Raw genomic sequence first — 20480 nt, forward strand, 5'->3', positions numbered from 1 at the left:
CGCCGACTGGACAAAACTAGAAAAAAACATAAATACATAGAATGAAGCAGATTTAGGTGTTAAACTAGAATGTTTCCCCTTTTGTCGTTAGGTGTTCACAGGCATCTTTACAGCAGAGATGTGCTTCAAGATCATCGCCCTGGATCCCTATTACTACTTCCAGGAGGGTTGGAACATCTTTGACGGCATCATTGTTAGTCTGAGTCTGATGGAGCTTGGCTTGGCCAACGTAGAAGGCCTGTCTGTTCTCAGGTCCTTTAGATTGGTAAGAGCACTGGCTGAATTATTGCAGAGGATCATCTGCTATTTAGATGAGAAAGGTTAAGGCTTAGGATGCACCTGTACTTCTAGGGTCAGTCATGTTATTAATGATGCAATGAGAGCTTTTGTGCAGTACATGAGAGGTCCCACTGAGAGTTGTTTTGGCCTTTGGGGCACAGTGTGTTTTTGCTGTTCCCCTGATTAGCTTTCTGTGACTGTTGCTGTGCTGCTAGACTCTCTGAGGCGTTTTTGTTTGACATTTTGGGTAATGCGCTTATTGACATTTTGGTGAGAGTTAGATAAGATTGATAGCACTGTCACATCTTTCCATTTAAAAAATAGAGCTAGCAGACTGTTAGCTTAGGTTAGCTTGAAATATCAAAGCTAACCACTCCAAAGTGCACCTCTCATGCTCACAAATGTTACCTTGTTTCTTTAGTCTATACACAAATGAAAAAATACAACAACGTGTGATGTTATGGGGAGTTATGTATTGTAGAGCTTGCCTTGTGAGCTTGCCAGACAACCAGAAAATGAGATGTAATCTATTAATTAATGATTTTTGTTAGGCAGATTTTTTGTACCATTGGATAGAGCTAGCTGTTGTCCCCCTGCTTCCAGTCTTTATTCTAAACTAAGCCAACCTTCTCCTGCTCTAGCTGCATATTTAGCATACATGTATGGAAGTGGTACTGATCTTCTAATCTAACTCTTGATTTCCTTTTGAACAGCTGAGGGTTTTCAAACTGGCTAAGTCATGGCCCACTTTGAACATGCTGATCAAGATCATTGGTAACTCCGTGGGTGCTCTAGGGAACTTGACTCTGGTGCTGGCCATCATCGTCTTCATCTTTGCCGTGGTGGGCATGCAGCTGTTTGGCAAGAGCTACAAGGAGTGCGTGTGTAAGATTTCTGATGACTGCCAGCTGCCCCGCTGGCACATGCACGATTTCTTCCACTCCTTCCTCATTGTGTTTCGGGTGCTGTGTGGAGAATGGATAGAGACCATGTGGGACTGCATGGAGGTGGCTGGACAGACCATGTGCCTGATCGTCTTCATGATGGTCATGGTCATTGGAAACCTTGTGGTATGACATTTTTCCTTTTTATTAGATTAAGGTTAAGATTATACTGTAGTTTGCTAGAATTTTATTTTTTTTTAAATATTTTGTTGGTTGGAGCAGACGCTTTGTTTACAAGTAATAATGGTGAAGTGGAATTCACTTTTCCTACCTAATGTCCACTTCTTCCTAGGTTCTCAACCTGTTCCTGGCTCTCCTCCTGAGCTCATTCAGCGCTGACAACCTTGCGGCAACCGACGACGACAGTGAGATGAACAACTTGCAGATTGCTGTGGGCCGGATCCAGCGGGGCATCGCATTTGTCAAAGCTACAGTGCGGCAGTTCTTCCAGAGCCTCTGCTTTGGAGGGAGTGGTAAGGGCTCTGGACTGGCTGAAGAGAGCAAACCTCTGGATGAACTGCATAGCAATGGCAAGGGCAACTGCATCTCCAACCACACTTCAGTGGAGATAACCAAAGAACCCAGTGGGGTGTACATGAAGGAGGGCAATGGACGGCCAGGAGGAGGGCTGGTGGTCGGGGTTGGTGGGAACACCACAGAGAAGTACCCAATGGAGGAATGCGACTACATGTCATTTATTCATAACCCCAGCCTGACAGTCACGGTGCCCATCGCTGTGGGCGAGTCAGACTTTGAGAACCTAAACACAGAAGATTTCAGCAGTGACTCGTCAGATGTGGAGGGCAGCAAAGAGGTACGATGAAAGACTTTGATTGACATCTCTGTCAGGTTGAAGGAAATCTCTTGCGTCATACAGCTTTTGTATTTGAGTAGCTCCTTTATATTTGTAACACCCAACACAAATCAATCAGTGTATGAATATGTCAAGATTTGCATAGAGAGCCTTTTCAGAAAATTTCCCAACAGTCAAGCAGTTTGAAAATAACACACCTGCTGACTCATTTGTACATGCATCATGCTGTGCTACTGAGTGAATCTTCTGGAGTTTTTATTCAGCTCTAAAGCCCTTGGCAGCAGAACAAAGAGCCATGACAAAAAATGACTCAAATTTGCCTTTGACCTATGAAGCAGGTTCATGATGCGCTCATTAGAGTGTACATGTGAGTGTGTTTGTGTACAGTGCTACATGGGTGACTTGCCAGCAATTGAAGTTCACTATTACACACACACCTGCTAAAGAGACAGCTTAATACATCGTTCCATGCTTCAGCGGAAGCAACATAGATGTGTGCATGTGTTAAGATGAAATTAATTAAGCAGCAAAATGTTTTGTCCAAATTTAAAGAGGTGAACTAAGCCTGGTTCATATGTTGCTGCGAAATAGTGTACCGAAACGGATTATCAGTGTATGTTAAAATCTAAATCTAATATTCTACAATTTTAACCACCATTGGCACATTTTTTGCATTGAAGTCTTACTTTTCTTTGTAATTCATTGCCTATTCCAAGAGAGCAAATGCTAGGTTTGCTGTTAAGTGTTGCCAGGCTGACAGAGCATTGGGACTGTGCTCCCTGGTGATGTCAACCTGCCACTGTGGGTGTGGTGCCAATTCCCTGTGAGTCAAAATAACCCAGGAGACTATTTCTAGCTATGGCACCACATGCTCCATATATGGATGAGGCAATGCTCTCTCTTGTCACTGCTGATCTTAATACCTTGTAGCCAGCGGTTGGTGAATTGTGATAACGCAGGAACAGTAAAAATATATTCGGACATTTCATACCCACTGTGCATAGAGTTTGATAAAAAGCGTCCTTGCCCGTTTAAAAACATCATTGCCAGTATAAAAACAGCATCCCACTCTTTTGCATTGCATTTGTTAAGGAATATGCTTTCATGGAAATCTAAATTGTTGTTCGCAGTGGCTAACGTGTGCTTTGCGTCTGACCAGTGAAAGCAGACTTGAGGTTGAATGCTAGCTTTTGGTGTGTTTGACTTACTTTGTTTAACCCCCCGTTTGTTATTGCAGCTGTGTCACAGAAGCTCTCAAGGTTTTCAGTGAGAGAAGAATTGTAAGACCACTTTATTGTACCATAGCACTAACCATGAGGACTGCCTACCATTTACAGACAAACAGCATATTTTTTCTCATACTTTCAATGGATTGCCCATTTTGTTCTTTGCCTGGTCTGCCCTCCGTCCCCAACCCCACCCTCTTTGCTTTATACCCCCCCTCTTCCCCATACAGCAGCACTCTCAATGCTGTAATCTTTAAGTTTTCCCTTAACCCCCTCCCCCCCTTTCATAATTTATCTCCAAGCATCAGGCTGTATTGCAGTTACAAACCATTAGGAATGAGCACCACCACCTTTTTCCATTGATAGACCAACTCATCTAACATGATCTTTGCTTTCGATTTCATTGCTTGGTTTTGACTTGGTTTCTGGACTTGATTGGCATCCAACACTCCGAGCTTGGGATTGAAGGAAGAGAGGAGGTGGAGGAGAATGAGGAAAAAAAGAGAGATGGAATGAATTTTGCTGTAGTTTGACAAAATTCATTTGTCTGGTTCATAACCCATGTATACACATGAAATACTTGTACGTACTTTTTTTCTGTGATACTCAAATAATAGTGGAATGATGAAAGATTCTTTACAGAATTCTTTCCAAGGAGATCATTTTCAAACACAATCAAATAAACGCTGATTTTTGCAGGGTGGCAAAACGGATAACACACGGCAATTAATTAAATCAGAGATTCTTCATTTTCTATCCTCCTTAAATATAAAATTTAAGAAACCCTATCCCAGACTACATTGAATCCAGATTCAGATGTGGTACATATACACAACCACTATGAATTAGTCGTTCTGTTCTATGTACTTCTACGCCCGTGTTATCTTCTTTAGTTCCACTGCAACTATCTCGTCACCCAACTTATTCAAATATAGTAAAACTTGCCAACAAAATTTGCCAATAAAAGCATTTTAGGTTAAGAGTAAAAGCCTCATATCACCCACGTCCAGAAGAGGTAAAATGGGTCTCTTGCTGAAGGAGAGAAAGAGAAACTGGAGGGAAACACCCCTTCAGGAAACTATGCACTTGTGAGCAGCATGCTTCCATCATTCCCATGCCGTATTAGCTGGGTCCCACGGCAATCAGAGCTGCTGCACTGTCTAGGATGACATGTTCCTATACTTCACACGCTAGACAGGTTAAACATGAGGCCATATAACACCATGTTTGCCCAAAGAAAAACAGACAGGAAGCCTCATAACACCACTATATGCAAATGATGTTGTAATGTGCATTACAGCAAAAACAAAGATCACTGCATTTTAGGGTTCCAGAAGAGTGTTGCCAGGAAGAGTTAGCCAGGAAGACAGAGTAAAATAACCTTGACAACGGCAGCAACACGTCTTACATGTGTTTTGCATATTTCTGAGAAGGAGGAAAATCGTTGAGTACCACACCTTAGTCCTGTATGTTTTCTGGGTATGCATGGGTGCTAATTCAATACGCTTTACAAATGGGGGGGGGATGCCAGACCTCATGCTGTCTTATAAACAGTGCACAGTACTGGTTTTTGCTGGTAAGCTAATGTGGTTATCCGTCTACTTCAACACAAACAGAAGAAGCTTGTACACTGCTTTCAAGGAATGGAAATAATGTGTTTTCATGTCACTGAGGAATATGTTCAGCAGTCCTTCCGTGGGTGGATTCTAGCTTTGGGTTGGGAAATTATTATTCATAGAAATAATATTCAAAATGGGATAAATTATAGACTTGATTAGGGGTCATTTTTCAGTGGACATGAAAATACTCCAGCACACGTTCTGCTTGGTACTATTTCAGGCTTGGATTGATAATGCACTGGAATACTGCATGCACTCTTCCTCGAACTGAGGTAACATCAAACGTACCCACAGAGCATTTCCGTAAAGCCAACCTCCCCATGCCATGTGTTGCCACATAATCGGATTTGAGCCATCAGATAAAACTAATATCACAGCCTGTAGGTACATTTGATCGATGCTGCATGTGATGATGATAATACAATGATGATAAATTTAAAGAGCCCAACTCTGTGAGCTATCGCAGTGCCTTGTCTCCACACTAAGGTATACAGTTGTGGCACTGGAGTACATGTGAATGGAGAATTACAATGATAACCAGCTCAGAAGGTTGGCTCCTATAACCACTGAACCTCTGTCGTTTCAGGCACTGCAGTGTAACTTTGCACTCTCATCTTCTTCCTCGTCCATGCAGAAGCTCGATGCACAGCCCCACCCTCTGAGCTCATCGGAGGGGAGCACAGTTGATATTCGCCCCCCAGTAGATGGGGTGGATTCAGTGGAGCTGGAGCCGGAGGAGTCACTGGACCCAGAGGCCTGCTTCACAGAGGGTGAGAGGGATGTAGCGTGATAGGCAGGGAGGAAGATAGGTAATGGGAAAGTGGGACAGAGTGAGAAAGGTGGGAGATGAAATGCTTCTACAGCACATTTGAAGACGTAGAGTAAATTGCATTAACTGCTTGTGCGTTGCATCACTGTGTTATACTCACCGCTGAGTGACAGTAAAGGCAAATGCTCAGCAGCACAGAAAGAAAAGTAGTCTGTGGGATTGTCTTGGTTTGTAATGTAACCTGACATTTAGTCTGACACACCTCCACTACAACTCTGAATCTTCAAAAACCTCTTAAGTCTTTCATGAGTGCGGAATACAGAAATGCAAGATGATGAGACTGTAACCTCAAATGAATACACAAAACCGAGATAAATACCATATTGGTTTTCTGTCGTTTTGGGTGTGACTGGCATTTTAATTACGTCATCTCTTTGCTACCTTCTTCTGCAGTGGTCGCGTGCACGTCTTTTGCTATTTTTCTGGAATTTGTTAAAGTCTGTGCTAGATTTGGATGGAAACTTGGCTGTAGAAGAGTCAAGTAATGAAAACTGATTGACGGAGAAAAGATAGAGAGGGTTGTTGAGTCATACAATTAGCTTCAGTCAACATGGACCTCATGTTCAATTCTATAGCAATTTCTTAAGCCTCTCTCCCCACATTTTCCCCATGCCTGCAGGCTGTGTGAGCAGGTTCCAGTGCTGCCAGATCAACGAAGAGGGAGGCAAGTATAAGAGCTGGTGGACACTCAGGAAAACCTGCTTTATCATAGTGGAGCACAACTGGTTTGAATCCTTCATCATATTCATGATCCTGCTCAGCAGTGGAGCACTGGTAAGTGGGTGTTTTCGTATGTATGTGCTCCCTTTGTGACCCAAAATCAATGATGATTTCCAGCAAATGTTTTGATAAACATTTCTTGTATAATTAACAGCATGTTGGGTAAGTGGTTAGCTCTGGCACATCACAGCAAAAATCGCATACAGATATATAGTGGTGCTAATTAGCAGAGTTTCAGAAGTGGGACCACACATCAACCACGTCATCGTCAGCATTTCCATAAATACCCACACGTCCTGACTCCTCTTCTTCGCTCTCGTATCCTGCACAGCTCTCGTATTCCCCACTCGAACTCAGACCAAGCAACAGCTTGTTGAACATGCTACGCTAATGCCTGTCCTTTCAAGATAACAGCCGTCTCAAGCTAATATCGGTTAACAGCCGTCTTAAGCTAATATCCTGCTAACAGTCATCTCAAGCTTACAGTCGGTCCAAGCTCCGTTGTTTCGAACTAACGTTCGGCTCACAATCATTTCGTGCCATCATCCGGCAAACAGTCGTTCGAGCTCACAGTCGGCTCTAACTAACATTCAGCTAACAGTCATTTTGAACTCAGTCATTTCTAGCCAACAGCATTTTCTAGCTAAGGCGTTCTGAGTTGTCTTTACCTAAACCGGTATAATCACTTCAAGCAAACAGTAGTTTCTAGTTAAGTCATCTTCAGGGTGAGTCGTTTTGAGAAAACGTCGAGCCAACAGTCGACTCGAGCAAACGTCGAGATAACAGTCCTTCAACCCAACTGTCGTTAAACCAAAATAGTTTTGAGCCAACAATCGTTTCAGCTAACATCTGGCTCACAGTCGTTTCGAGCTCACATTCCTTTCAAACTAACATCCGGCTAACAGATGTTTCGACCCAACATCCGGTCACGGCCACTTCGAGCTAACATCCTGCTCACAGTCGTTTCGAGCTAACAGTCGTTTCGAGCGAACAGTCGTTTTAAACAAAGTCACCTTTCGTTAAAGTCACTACGAGCTCAGCCGCTTCGATCCCACGTCAAGTCAGTTGTTTCGGGTTGCAGCCTTTGCATTAAAGTAGCTTCAAGCTATCAGTCACTTGAGCTCCCAGTCGCTTCGACCTTTGAGCTCACATTGAGCATACAGTCGTTTGTAAACCAAAGTTGTTTCCAGCTCAGTCGCTTCGAACTCGCTCGCTTCAAGCTCGCATCGAGGTAACGTTGTTTCGACCTTAGGTCAAGCTAACAGACGTCTTTAACCGAAGTCAATCGCGCTCTCTTCGAACTAAATACCCACACGTCCTGACTCCTCTTCTTCGCTCTCGTATCCTGCATTCCTCCCCCCCAACCCCTTTCTCTGTCCTGCCTCCTGATCTCCTTCTTCCTCTCCATAGGGCTATAAGGGGGTCCGTCGTGCCCGGGTGCTATGGCGGATTTCCCTATCGTATCTTCCCCAAAGCATATATATATATATATATATATATATATATATATATATATATATATACACACATATATATATATATATATATATATATATATATATATATATATAGGAAAAATACTTTGCAGTGTTGCCTTCATCTAAGGCTCCGTAGTTACATTTCATGTCTACGGGATTTAGCAGCATTACGTCATGGTCACTCCTAAAATCCCCCTCTGAACTGACCTTTAACTTGTGCCTTTGCAGAATCAACCATCATGTAACTGTTTCCACCTGCAGTCTTTATTATTTATTCCATTCTGTATAGGCATTTGAGGATGTTTACATCGAGCAGCGAAGGACCATCAAAACAATGCTGGAGTACGCAGACAAGGTCTTCACTTACATATTCATCCTGGAAATGCTGTTGAAGTGGGTGGCATACGGCTTTGTCAAGTACTTCACCAACGCCTGGTGCTGGCTCGACTTCCTCATTGTAGACGTATGTAAAGCTTCCAATCAGGCATTAAATCAAAGACAATTTGACTTTTAAGAATAGTTCAGCATTTTAGGAAATACATGATTTCTTGCTGAGAGTTGGATTTAGAAGTTCGATAACGCACCTTCATATGTGTACAGTCTCTTGTCTGGCTGTAGCTTCCTATTAAACATACAGGCATAAGAGTGGCGTCCATCCTCTCGTCTAACTTGTTGCAAGAAAGAAAATGTGTCCTCTTAAGTTATTGTTGTCACATCTCTTTATTTGAAAATCACAGTTTTTGAGATACTTCTGTTACTAATTTTTAATCTCTTAAAATTATTTATTATCTCTTTAAATGTGTGCAGGCGAATAATTAATGCCTAATTAACCTTCTTGTTTAAACACTCTGGCTGGAACCTGTGCAAAGGGACCTTTTTCATTTCTCACCTTTCACCCTGCTTGTCTTTGTTATTATCTTCTCTCAGGTGTCCCTGGTCAGCCTTGTAGCCAATGCTCTGGGCTACTCTGAGCTTACCGCCATCAAATCTCTGAGGACACTCCGAGCCCTTCGGCCCCTTAGGGCCCTATCTCGGTTTGAGGGCATGAGGGTAAGGACATCTGGAATAACCTGCCTGAAAATCCTTACTTTTTTGTGCGCAAGCTGAAAGTTAAACCACTAACATTTATAATGTTTCAGGTGTAAAATGTTCAAGTAAAATTGTAAAATGTAAAATATACTTTTTACCCTTAGGTATTAAACTTTCTTGCCTAGAGTTAGATTAGAAGCTAGATACCACGCTCATTCCTGTACGCTATGTTATGCAGCTGTAGCCAAGAGATGCTTAGCTTAGTTTAGCCATAAAATTGGCAGCAGATGGAGCCAGCCAGCCATGCTCTCTATAAACAAGCTAAAACATGTTAATTAATGAGCTTTAGAGGTGCTGGTAGGCAGATTAAAAAAAGCCATGCTAGGCTAAGCTAAGCTAACTGTGTGCTGGCATAAATAAATATATTACGGCAGTGGTATTAATCTTCTCGTCAAACTCGATTGTTTTGTTTTGGAATCTGAAATGTTTCTGTGTTAATGTGTGATGTCAGTTAAATGGTTAGAGGTTAGTAATCGGTTAGTAATCGGCCTGACTGTCAGACTGCATGCTTATTGCATATTCTGTAGAGTTATCTTTTCCTTGCAATTCAACACTGTACTTCTATCTGCATGACCTTCTTCACATTGTGTCAATGAATTACTGTATATAGCTGTTCTCAGGCATTGTTTTCTGATGTTGCTTGTGTGGTGCCTTTGACCTGTAATTTTTTTCTTTGTTGTGTGTCTTTTTTCATTTACAGTCAAACAAAATGTTGTGACTTCATCCCGCTTCTCTAAGGTTTTTTTCTGTTTTGCTTTTTTACCTATGAAATGTTAACTTTTTCACCTATCCACCTTCTTTCCAACTGTCATGTTGTTAAAGTCTCTCTGTAGATTTGTATGGTGTTAAGAGCTTGCAATGTGTGCAGACATTACATATCAAATACAGCTTTCAATGGTATAGAAGCACATAGATTTTTTAAATAAGACTTAGCTCTTCTGAAAACTGTAGCACCAGCTTTACAGACCAATCAAATCCGATGTCCACATGTCTTATTACAGAGCAGTTAAGAGATGACTGTAATGGCCACTTACCTAAAATCAAATAGCCTCTCTATTTTGGCAAGCGGAGACCTCCGTTTGGCCAGCAGGAGACGGCTGAGTCTGTCTGTGTGCTTCAACCTCTCCAGGTTGTGGTGAACGCGCTGCTCGGGGCCATCCCCTCCATCATGAACGTGCTGTTGGTCTGCCTCATCTTCTGGTTGATCTTCAGCATCATGGGCGTCAACCTGTTTGCTGGGAAGTACTATCACTGCATCAACACCACCACAGACGAGATCTTCCCCATAGAAGTAGTCAACAACAAGACTGACTGCCTGAATTTAGTCAACGACAGCGCCCGCTGGAAGAATGTCAAAATCAACTTTGACAATGTTGGGGCCGGCTATCTGGCTCTACTGCAAGTGGTGAGTTTAGACTTGGCAACACAGGTGGACTTATGAAGACAAAATAAAAAATGTCAAAGTATGCCAATGTGTTTTGAAGTAATAGCTTCTAATTTTGTCATGCAGTTGACTTCATCACTGATTATCATTTTCTGAATGGTTTCGTTTACATTTACAATTTGATATCAGAGAGAGAGTTGAAAACATCAGATGGTCAATCTAAAATCAGTTGTCAAATAAAAAGCCAAACCAAAAAGATATACGTATTAAATGGCAACTAACAATTATTTTCTTTATAAATAAATCCAGAGATTATTTTCTCGATTTCTCGATTAGTCTGTGAAATATTCATTCATTTTAAAGGCCACAGGGATGTCTTCAGTTAGCCTGTTTTGTCAACTAAAAACCTTGAGATTAATGAATTTATTGTCATGTAGGACAAGAAACATTTAGAAACTGAAATGATTAATCGGTTATCAAAATACTTGTCCACTGATATTATGTCGAGTTACTAATTAATTGATCTGCTAATGCTTGCAGCTCTAATACACGTTGAATGACTTTGGTCACATTAAATCAAAGACAATTAATATTATCCAAAAAATGGTACCAGGGCCTGTATTGATCTCAGGATCCCTTTCACACTGAAACAGGAGTAAAAACACTCAGAGCAGTTATTTAAGAAGCTTCCTACACTGACTTCAAATCAGTAGAATTGTGACGTTGCTAATTATGATGACATGTTGTAGTTTTTTTTGACCATTCAAAATGAAAAAGAAAAACGCACTGTAGGATTTATGTGTATAGCACAATGAATAGGGAACTGACATGTATGGAAAAAATATGATGCCAAATTGAATACACACAGCTTCATAATCTTTACCAATTAGGTTGTAAAAATAAAAAAATAGTAGATACTTTAACTTGCCTGCATAAAATTGTCCAAGTCAGCTGTACTTAATCAAATCTTTTTTAAATTGTGTGACTAAGCATGTTGCAGCATCTTGCACAGGCACACAGTGTAATTTTGCAAACCCTCTGTGGGCTGTGGCACACCTCTCCACAGAGAATATGGAATCTTTTCTTCACCTCTCCAAATCCACTTTCAACCACACCTACTGTTATATATATGTATATTATGTATATTATCATGTGTGTAATGTCACCCATCTTATTATGACTATTATTAAAAATATATCTCAGTGTTGTAGCCCTGCAAATGAATAAAAATAACACCTAATGTGAGATGTTACCTGTAATGAAGCATGTGGAAAACGGGTCATCACCCATGGCATCCCAGATAGGAGTAATTTCAAACGTTAAGATGGTTGATAAACTTATTTTACTCCTAATCCTATTTAAGGTACTAAATATATGTCACTTGGGATTTATCCAGTGGCGTGAAATAATTCTTCCAGCTATAATGATACCCACCATTATTAAAGACAATTGGTTGTGTGATATGTGAGGTTATTGTGTTCCCCCAAGCAAAAAGAAATCTAAATGACAGCCAAGCAGCAGAGCTTGACTGTTGGGAGAATCAGATGATCAAGGTTGTGAAGAAGGTTGTTTGACCCCACCCCCACCATCCAGACTGAAACACTGATTGTTCTCTCATCTGCTCTTAGGCAACATTTAAGGGTTGGATGGACATCATGTATGCAGCTGTGGACTCTCGAGGTGTAAGTGTCTTGGTGTTTAACAGAGGGATTTGTAAGTTAGCTTTCACACAGTGAGAATGCCCATTGTCTTAGCTTCCATTATCTGGTTGCATAACGAGTTCAGCTAATTCATTTTCTGTGTCTGGGGATTGACATACACAACTTATGAAAGCCAGTAACATTTTTAAAATGTAATGTCTTGCTTGTTCTAGTTGGAAGACCAGCCTAAATATGAAGTGAACCTGTACATGTACCTCTACTTTGTCATCTTCATCATCTTCGGCTCCTTCTTCACCCTCAACCTGTTCATTGGTGTCATCATCGACAACTTCAACCAGCAGAAGAAGAAGATAAGTTGCATTTAGTAACAGTCTCTAGCAGATAATGCAAACTTAGATTACGTTAGATGAGAGAGACAGGGAGCCAGATTAAGTGTGTTCATACTGGAAACATGACTCAATTAGGTATACTCAAAACACTCTCTCTATACCTGTTAAAAAACGCTTGATTTTTGAGTGTGCTGTTGATCCAAATTATTCTCCAACAATACATTGCACAAAGGAAATGGAGGCGCTGCTCACAGCTGAAAGTCATTTTACTTGTTGAGCATTTAAAGGTTCCCTGTGGAGTATTTGACCTCTATTAACACACTGTTTTGTTAGCAAGGATGCACATGCACATGCACGTGGGTGACGCAATACACATTCCAGCCATCATCGCAAACACATTTTTGAATGCTGTGGCATGTCAGGCATTTAAAGTTTCAGATTGATTGACATCTGAGGACAAATTCTGTAATGTGTTGATTTCTCGTATACTACCTGCAAAAACAGTACACTATAAAGATCAGTATCCATACTGCATACTAATAGTATACAGTATGGAACTGAAACACACCAGTCACGTCTGTTGTGAGTAAGGACAACTACGTATTGTAGCCAATTGTCTTCTACATTTCTTTTTGACTGAAACAACCGTTGTTTTGCACGTTGTACTAACTAGATTCTCACAATGTATTTTACACATTGTACAAGGACAAAAATCTGTAGCCCTAGCTTTTGGAGATGCAATAATATTTCAAAGTGAAGATGAAATGTCCTGCCAGCTGTTATTAATGTGTACACTCACAGCTTTGGTTTTGCACTGAGTTGTTGTAATGGAACCCCAACAGGTACTAGACCTGTGCCACGGCGTGCCAGCTTCATGCACAGCCTGGGTACAAAGTGGCTGAAGCACAGGATTAGATAAAGCAGACCCTCGGCTGCATTAAAGAAAGAACTGAGCAACAGAATAATGATTATCTCCAGCACGGTGCCGACTTACTGAGGATTACTGAGGGTGCATGAGTCACTGAGAAACACCCTGCCTGCACACACACACACACACCGTATATACACATGCAGTGTCACAGTGAATGTAGTCTGCAAATGTGCCCTCCGCTGAACCAAGCGCTAACATGTAGGACTGGCAACGCCCAAGAGACGGAGAAGGGGGAAGGGGGCTCCACTGTGTGGACTGTGTTTGCTGCGTACTGGCAGGTCCGACTTGACTGACTGAGACACTGTATCAGTCGGTGTGGTTCAGAAGCCCCACAGCCACAGCGTCACACAGATGGTTGTTCAGTGTTGACACCAGTCCACCCTCCAGACATGCATCATACACTGAGACTGTGATGTGTGACGCGTGTATAAAGTCGGGATGGGGATTCATTTCTTTAAATTAACGTGTGACTGTGTGGGCTGACTTTTGGCATTTTTGTAAATAATTTAGAAATGTGTTTCTTGACATTTGTCATTCTTTTTCTGCTGCTGAAATGTGATTAAACATTGACAGAGAAAGTCTACTTTAGATATCTAAATATATTTGACCTTAGATCAAATAAAAATACAACAGTTTCCCCAATGAAGATTGGTTATAGTGAACCAGCTCTCCAGTCAATAGAAAATCATTTCACCTGTACACCTGCAAACCCCAAAAGAATTTAAAATAAAATGAAACTAAATAAATCAAGATGCAAGCCCAGAAGTAACAATTTAGAAAAAAAACTTTAACATGACATTTAAACAAAGGGGAGTGGAGGATCTTCCTGCAGGTGTGCAGGTGTAATTGTTTTCTGTTGACTGATGACCACATGATGTGTCCTTTAAAAAAAGAGAGCTTACTGCTGACATTGGTTTCAGTGTTTTGGTGCCTAGAGCATATTGGATTACAAGACACTAGACAACAACATTAACCAAAACGGTGATGTGACATATCATCATATACATTAAGGATGCAGTGTTTTCTGTCTTATGAGCCACACATAGTCCTTTTTTTTAATAAAGAAAGTGGCTGGAAGACATAAAGCCAATCAATGTCTCTGACCAAGAACAGCCCCCCCCCCCCCCCCCTGCTCAAAGGATAGGTCATGTCATGCCAATCAACATCTCTGTTGTTGACAGTATGAGTGCTGGAATCTCAGATTTGCATTATCCAAAAAGGGCACAAAGAGAGAGGAGCGTGGCCCATAGACTGCCAGTGGTACAGCTTGCACACAGGACAAATGTCGCACATGGCAGAGAGAGAGAGAGAGAGTGAGAGGTTGACCCTCTTAATAGGACTTTATTTCACACAGAGTAATTACAAGGATAAAACGGCCAGGTCATTCAAAGGCAGCAGTATTACAGAATTGCCCCTGACATTATGCATGAATGAAGAAGTCAAAAATGTGACCTGCTCTCAACAAGTTGACATGCACTGCCATCAACAAACAGCAGGTGTCAGGTATAGGTCTATGCTAAATAAATATCTGACTAGCCCCCCCTGCATCCGCCTATCAAAATGTAGGCCTACTTACATTGATACAGTTATATTTGCTGCATCTAGAGTACAGCACTACACAGCTTGTGTACATACATTTTCTGTCTACTTCGACTAAGGGACGTAATTTCCTTCTTTTCATCACGTAACCTAACAGTTTTCCCGCTGATTGCTGCTCATAATGTCATTAAAAACAAAAGCAAGATCTGTTGTAAGACCTTGTGTGCTTCAAAGGCACTGATCCAAACGCTGATTCATTATTTCAAAAATGAAAGAGAAATAGATTCTTTAAAGTACACGATTGTAACCAAATTTTGTTGCGTTCCCTTTACTTTGGAGGTCAGGACATCTTCATGACAGAAGAACAGAAGAAATATTACAATGCCATGAAGAAGCTGGGTTCCAAGAAACCGCAGAAACCTATACCTCGGCCAACAGTAAGACTCTTAAGTGCTCAGACTGTGGGTTCCACTCTGTCTGTTCTCGCTAATGGACTACAGGCAGAGGTGTAAAATGTCTAATGCTCTCATGTTTCTTGTCCTCCGCTGTCCTCAGAATGCATTTCAAGGCTTCGTGTTTGACTGCATCACAAAGCAGGCCTTCGACATCGTGATCATGATCCTCATCTGCCTTAACATGGTGACCATGATGGTGGAGACGGACGACCAGACGCCGGAGATGGACAAAATCCTCTACTGGATCAACCTGGTCTTCATCGTGCTCTTCACCGGGGAGTGTGCGCTTAAGATGATCTCTCTGCGTCACTATTACTTCACCATTGGCTGGAATATATTTGACTTTGTGGTGGTAATCCTGTCCATTGTAGGTAAGGAGATGTTTAAGGTGCCTCAGCTTCTCAGTAGATTTTGAGGAAAATTGTGTGCTGAATGAGATGTTTTTTGCTTTTGCAGGTATGTTTTTATCGGAGGTTATCGAGAAGTACTTTGTGTCCCCGACGCTGTTCCGAGTGATCCGTCTGGCCAGGATCGGCCGCATCCTCCGCCTTATCAAAGGTGCCAAAGGCATCCGGACGCTTCTCTTTGCCTTGATGATGTCACTCCCTGCTCTGTTCAACATCGGCCTCCTCCTCTTCCTGGTCATGTTCATCTACGCCATCTTTGGCATGTCCAACTTTGCCTACGTCAAGCGAGAGTCAGGAATCGATGACATGTTCAATTTCGAGACCTTCGGGAACAGTATGATCTGTTTGTTTCAGATTACCACCTCAGCCGGGTGGGACGGCCTGCTGGCACCCATACTGAACAAGAGGGAGCCCGACTGTGACAGCCAAATGGAGCACCCGGGCAACTACTACAAAGGTAACTGTGGCAACCCATCAGTGGGCATCTTTTTCTTTGTCAGCTACATCATCATCTGCTTCCTCATTGTGGTCAACATGTACATCGCCGTCATCCTGGAGAACTTCAGCGTGGCCACAGAGGAGAGCGCCGAGCCTCTGAGCGAAGATGACTTTGAGATGTTCTATGAAGTGTGGGAGCGCTTTGATCCCGACGCCACTCAGTTCATGGAGTACAGCAAGCTCTCTGACTTTGCAGATGCTCTAGATCCGCCGTTGCGCATGCCCAAGCCTAATATGACCCAGCTCATCTCCATGGACCTGCCAATGGTGAGTGGCGAGCGCATCCACTGCCTCGACATCCTGTTCGCCTTCACCAAGCGAGTGTTGGGTGAGGGCGGCGAGATGGATGTGTTACGCGGGCAGATGGAGGAGCGCTTCATGGCCTCTAACCCCTCTAAGGTGTCTTACGAGCCCATCACCACCACCCTCCGCCGCAAACAGGAGGACATGTCGGCCGTAATCATCCAGAGAGCCTTCCGCCGCTACATGATCCGCCTGGCCATGAAGAAGGCCTCCGCCCTGTACAAGGAGCGGCTGAAGGAGGGCCTCCGCGACCCTGACAAGGACGTGATGGTCATCAGCAAGTTCAATGAGAACTCCACATCGGAAAAAACGGACATGACGCCCTCCACTGCCTCCCCGCCCTCCTACAACAGTGTGACAAAATCGGACAAGGACAAATACGAGAAAGAAAATAGGGAAAAAGAAAACAAAGGGAAAGACTCGAAAGACCGAAAGAAATAGACTTTTTGAAAAGGAACAACAAATAAATGCATTAGAGACATGAGGGAAATTTGTTTACAGCTTCTAAAGGGGGTAGATAGGTACGTTTGTGTGCCGATTGTTAGAGATAATGAATGCCCGGTAGGTCTAAAGTGGGAGAACGGTTATGTCACAAATGAATACATGGGGTCTTCTCAGAGGGGAAATATGGAAACAAATGATCCAGCAGACACTGCCAGAGATTTACTGAAATGTGGAAAAGCCTCTCTGCAAAACGCTTGTGATTTTCCTATTGGTTGTTGTTACTATCTGACACACTTGAGTGTACTGTTAAGTTGTCTGTAGCTAGTGCTGCTGCTACTACTATAAATCCAGTGTCTTGAATTTAACAATCGCTGTATCACTTAACAAGTACTCTGCATTATTTATTTATTTTTGGTTACAAGGTTTCCTTTTTAATGAGAAAGAATGTTTTCTACTTTTTTGTGTCTTTATTGTGAGAATGTGTCCACTGCTTTCACTGTCGTCAAATCACCAAGGGCAGACAAAGTCGATGCTGGAAACAACCATGTGAAACCATGCAGGGTCAGTGCCAGAATGCTTTTGGTTCATACAGTATACGAAGATAGCATCAAATAGCATCCTGCTGAATCGCAATGGACAGATACATTGTATTCACTAGTGTGTGCAATCAGTGATTGTTGAAATCTGTATTGTGCTTTAATCTGGACTGCAATCTCGCCATTTCAGTAGAAAATACAAGTCTCTGAACACAGAGAAGCTGAATGTATGCAAGGAATGAGACACATTTAAAGAAATTGTTTGACATTTTGGGAAATAGTAGTTGCTATTTCCCTGGAGTTAGATGTGGAGATTGATGCCACTTTCATGTCTGTTCTTCAAATATGAAGCTAGAGGCAGGAGACCATTAGCTTAATTTAAAAGACAGCTCCACTGTCCTGCACCTGTAAAGCTATCTAATTAAAACATTGCATCTGGTTTCTTTAATCCGTACAAAAAATGAAATGTACCAATACTCAAAATCAGGGTACTGGCTGATACCAAGTAAAGATGTGATACCAGTGCTCCTATTTACTGAAATCTGTAGGGTTAGGGTTTGAAGTTAAAAATAACTGCAACCTAAAGATTCAGTGTAAATCGTTCAACTGTTGTTGGACGAGAAGCCAGAAATACTCACGTTTTTAGTGATAACTAGCCTACTAAACTAGCTGTAGCTACGATTTGAAAATGAGCGTCAGAAGATATAAAATGTAGATTGTTGAATGATCGTGATTGTATTGAATTTTACTCATAGTTGTTGTCAGAGGACATACCAACAAACAAAAGTTTCAGTGTAACATAATAAACATCTCTCAGAGCAGCTTTTACTGAGAAACCAGCTAATGTTACCTGCAGGTTTTGAAAAATTATCTTTGCTTGAAAAAAATAACGAGGAGAGATGAAAGGTTGAACTTGTTACCTTAACAAATCCAGGTACTTTGCTGACTTTAAAAATTAAACTGGCTATCGGAACCTAAACCTAAAAATGTGTTAACCTCTATGTGAGCTAACGTGAGGCTGAAACACTTTTAAATACTAAGTGGAGACATTCAAACACCACCACCTTTATTGCTCAGAAGGTTTGTAAAATTGCATCATTAAAATGCATTAACCTCATAATTACAGACACACCATTACATTTTTGTCGAATACAGGTTGTGCTGCAGGATTGCTAATGTTGTGTCCGGATACAGACCTGACAAACAGCATTGAGCGTATTTCCCTAAATGTCGAAACTTTTCCTTTACGGTGACACTCATATCTACTCATTCATCCGCTGTTGCATTGCACTGTCTCCTCCAATGCATTTGTTGTCCCCACGTTTGTCCCTCATCCCACCTCTTCCCCTCATCTCCCTGGGCTCTTGTAAAGAAAATATCTTAAATAATGAAATATACTGAAAAGAATATGTCAACCTTTCAAACTGCTCTCAAGCTAGAACATGACTATATATCACATTTAGAGGTTCTAATATCACCAATGTTTGTATGACGTTCATGTTGTTTAAATTAAGAAGCGAGTGGTTTTAATGTAGTGGTTTGGTTTGTAAATAATATAGCTATTTGGGCCCACAGTATGCATCACACTTACATTTGATGTAAGAGCACTTTTTATCCCCACTGCTATGTAATACCACGTGTGGCAGTCGTACATGTAAGTGTGTGTGTGTGAGGGAGAGGTCGAGTGTGTCTGTATTTGTATGTCTATGTGTATATTTGGAAGAAATGGAGAATGTAAGCATCTATCTCTGTGTGAGCGAGTGCGTGTTTGTGTGCAACTGGGGTCGGCAGGTTGCTTATGTTCTACCGATTATAAATAACATTTTTACTGTAGATATGAGTGCAATTTTCCAGTCTTCAGATTTGATTTACATTTTTTCTAGACCTCGTTGTTTCCTTTCTGCACTGTAACACATGATGAAACACATGTATGGTCCCCATCTCTGTAGATACAAACCATGAAGCAATCAGTAGCCATCTCTCATTGCGCTTGTAGTGTTTTAGTGAACTGCATGCAAGAAGTGACTACTGTCCGCTCATATGGTAATATCATTTTAAAGCCAAAAGAATAAAGGAGATATTTTTTGTAAATGCTTGTTTATTTCCTCCAATTCCTTTTCCATCCTTGTCTTTGTTCGATGGATCAAAACGTTTTTGTTCTGTGAGTGACATCCGCTCTTTGGTCTGTAATCTGAACCTGAAGTATGAGACATGGCGGGAGCTTTGGTTGAACAGGATCATTCATGTGGTTCAAGTACATGTTACACTTAACTATGTATCATGTTTGCAAAATGTGACAAGTGGCATTTTATTTTTTTGTTATAACCAAAGATGTGGCAACAAAACACAAAATCTAGATTTCCAAAATAAAACCTAATTTTGGAAAGCATATTTTGCACGCAGGATGCATTCATTGTAAGGTGAGAGCTCATGTTACTGGACACCTGATGGAAGGAGGTGAGAGGCTCTGCGTGTTCACTGAGGCTATACAGATACTACCAACACGATGGTCTGTTTTCTATCTGAGGATGATGTATTTAATATAGACAGCTGAGATCCAAGGGTAAAGTGGGCCAGCATACCCTGCCAGAGGGTGAAATGGCTGGAGATTGGATGGGAAGATTGTTGTTTAAGACGTTATGTTTAAAAATAAATAATCATTCACTAACTCAAACACAGGTTGAGCTTCAACATTTACTGTTGACCTTGGAAACAATAAGTTGACAAAGTGTCCTTATGGATGGCTACAACAACTTTATAGTGTGTTATAAACCATTCAGTAAAATATTAAAGTCTAATATTTCTAGTATGTGATCAAAAGTGACTACAAATACCAAAAACATTTTCACTGCATTTGTTTGACAGATTTTACAGATTTGTCCAAGAAAAACAGATATTCTTATAGGATTTCTTCCTCAGCTTGCAGCCACATCTCCTGGCCTTCATCATCCCATATATGATCTATAATATAATCTATTATCAGGTGACCAAACCA

General features: G+C 41.5%; 1 protein-coding gene across 5 annotated transcripts in view; it reads left to right on the forward strand.

Annotated features, from left to right (window-relative positions):
* scn1lab (sodium channel, voltage-gated, type I like, alpha b) overlaps nt 1–19860 on the forward strand; it is a 45011-nt gene extending 25151 nt beyond the window's left edge. For 3 of the 5 annotated variants that reach the window (XM_038716688.1, XM_038716670.1, XM_038716680.1), the window contains exons 15-27: nt 92–265; nt 993–1349; nt 1516–2037; nt 5469–5652; nt 6331–6485; nt 8199–8372; nt 8837–8959; nt 10128–10403; nt 12011–12064; nt 12256–12393; nt 15175–15279; nt 15398–15668; nt 15754–19860. In XM_038716688.1, the coding sequence (XP_038572616.1) occupies nt 92–265; nt 993–1349; nt 1516–2037; nt 5469–5652; nt 6331–6485; nt 8199–8372; nt 8837–8959; nt 10128–10403; nt 12011–12064; nt 12256–12393; nt 15175–15279; nt 15398–15668; nt 15754–16946 (3726 nt within the window). In that variant the 3' untranslated portion in view covers nt 16947–19860. The remainder of the gene's footprint in view (nt 1–91; nt 266–992; nt 1350–1515; nt 2038–5468; nt 5653–6330; nt 6486–8198; nt 8373–8836; nt 8960–10127; nt 10404–12010; nt 12065–12255; nt 12394–15174; nt 15280–15397; nt 15669–15753) is intronic. The other 2 variants (XM_038716705.1, XM_038716696.1) reach the window with 1 other exon arrangement.
* The last annotated feature ends 620 nt before the right edge of the window (nt 19861–20480 follow it).

This window comes from Micropterus salmoides, unplaced genomic scaffold, assembly GCF_014851395.1.
Source record: "Micropterus salmoides isolate LMB-PRFRI ecotype aquatic unplaced genomic scaffold, ASM1485139v1 Ms_hic_scaffold_1, whole genome shotgun sequence".
NCBI classification, from domain to species: domain Eukaryota; kingdom Metazoa; phylum Chordata; class Actinopteri; order Centrarchiformes; family Centrarchidae; genus Micropterus; species Micropterus salmoides.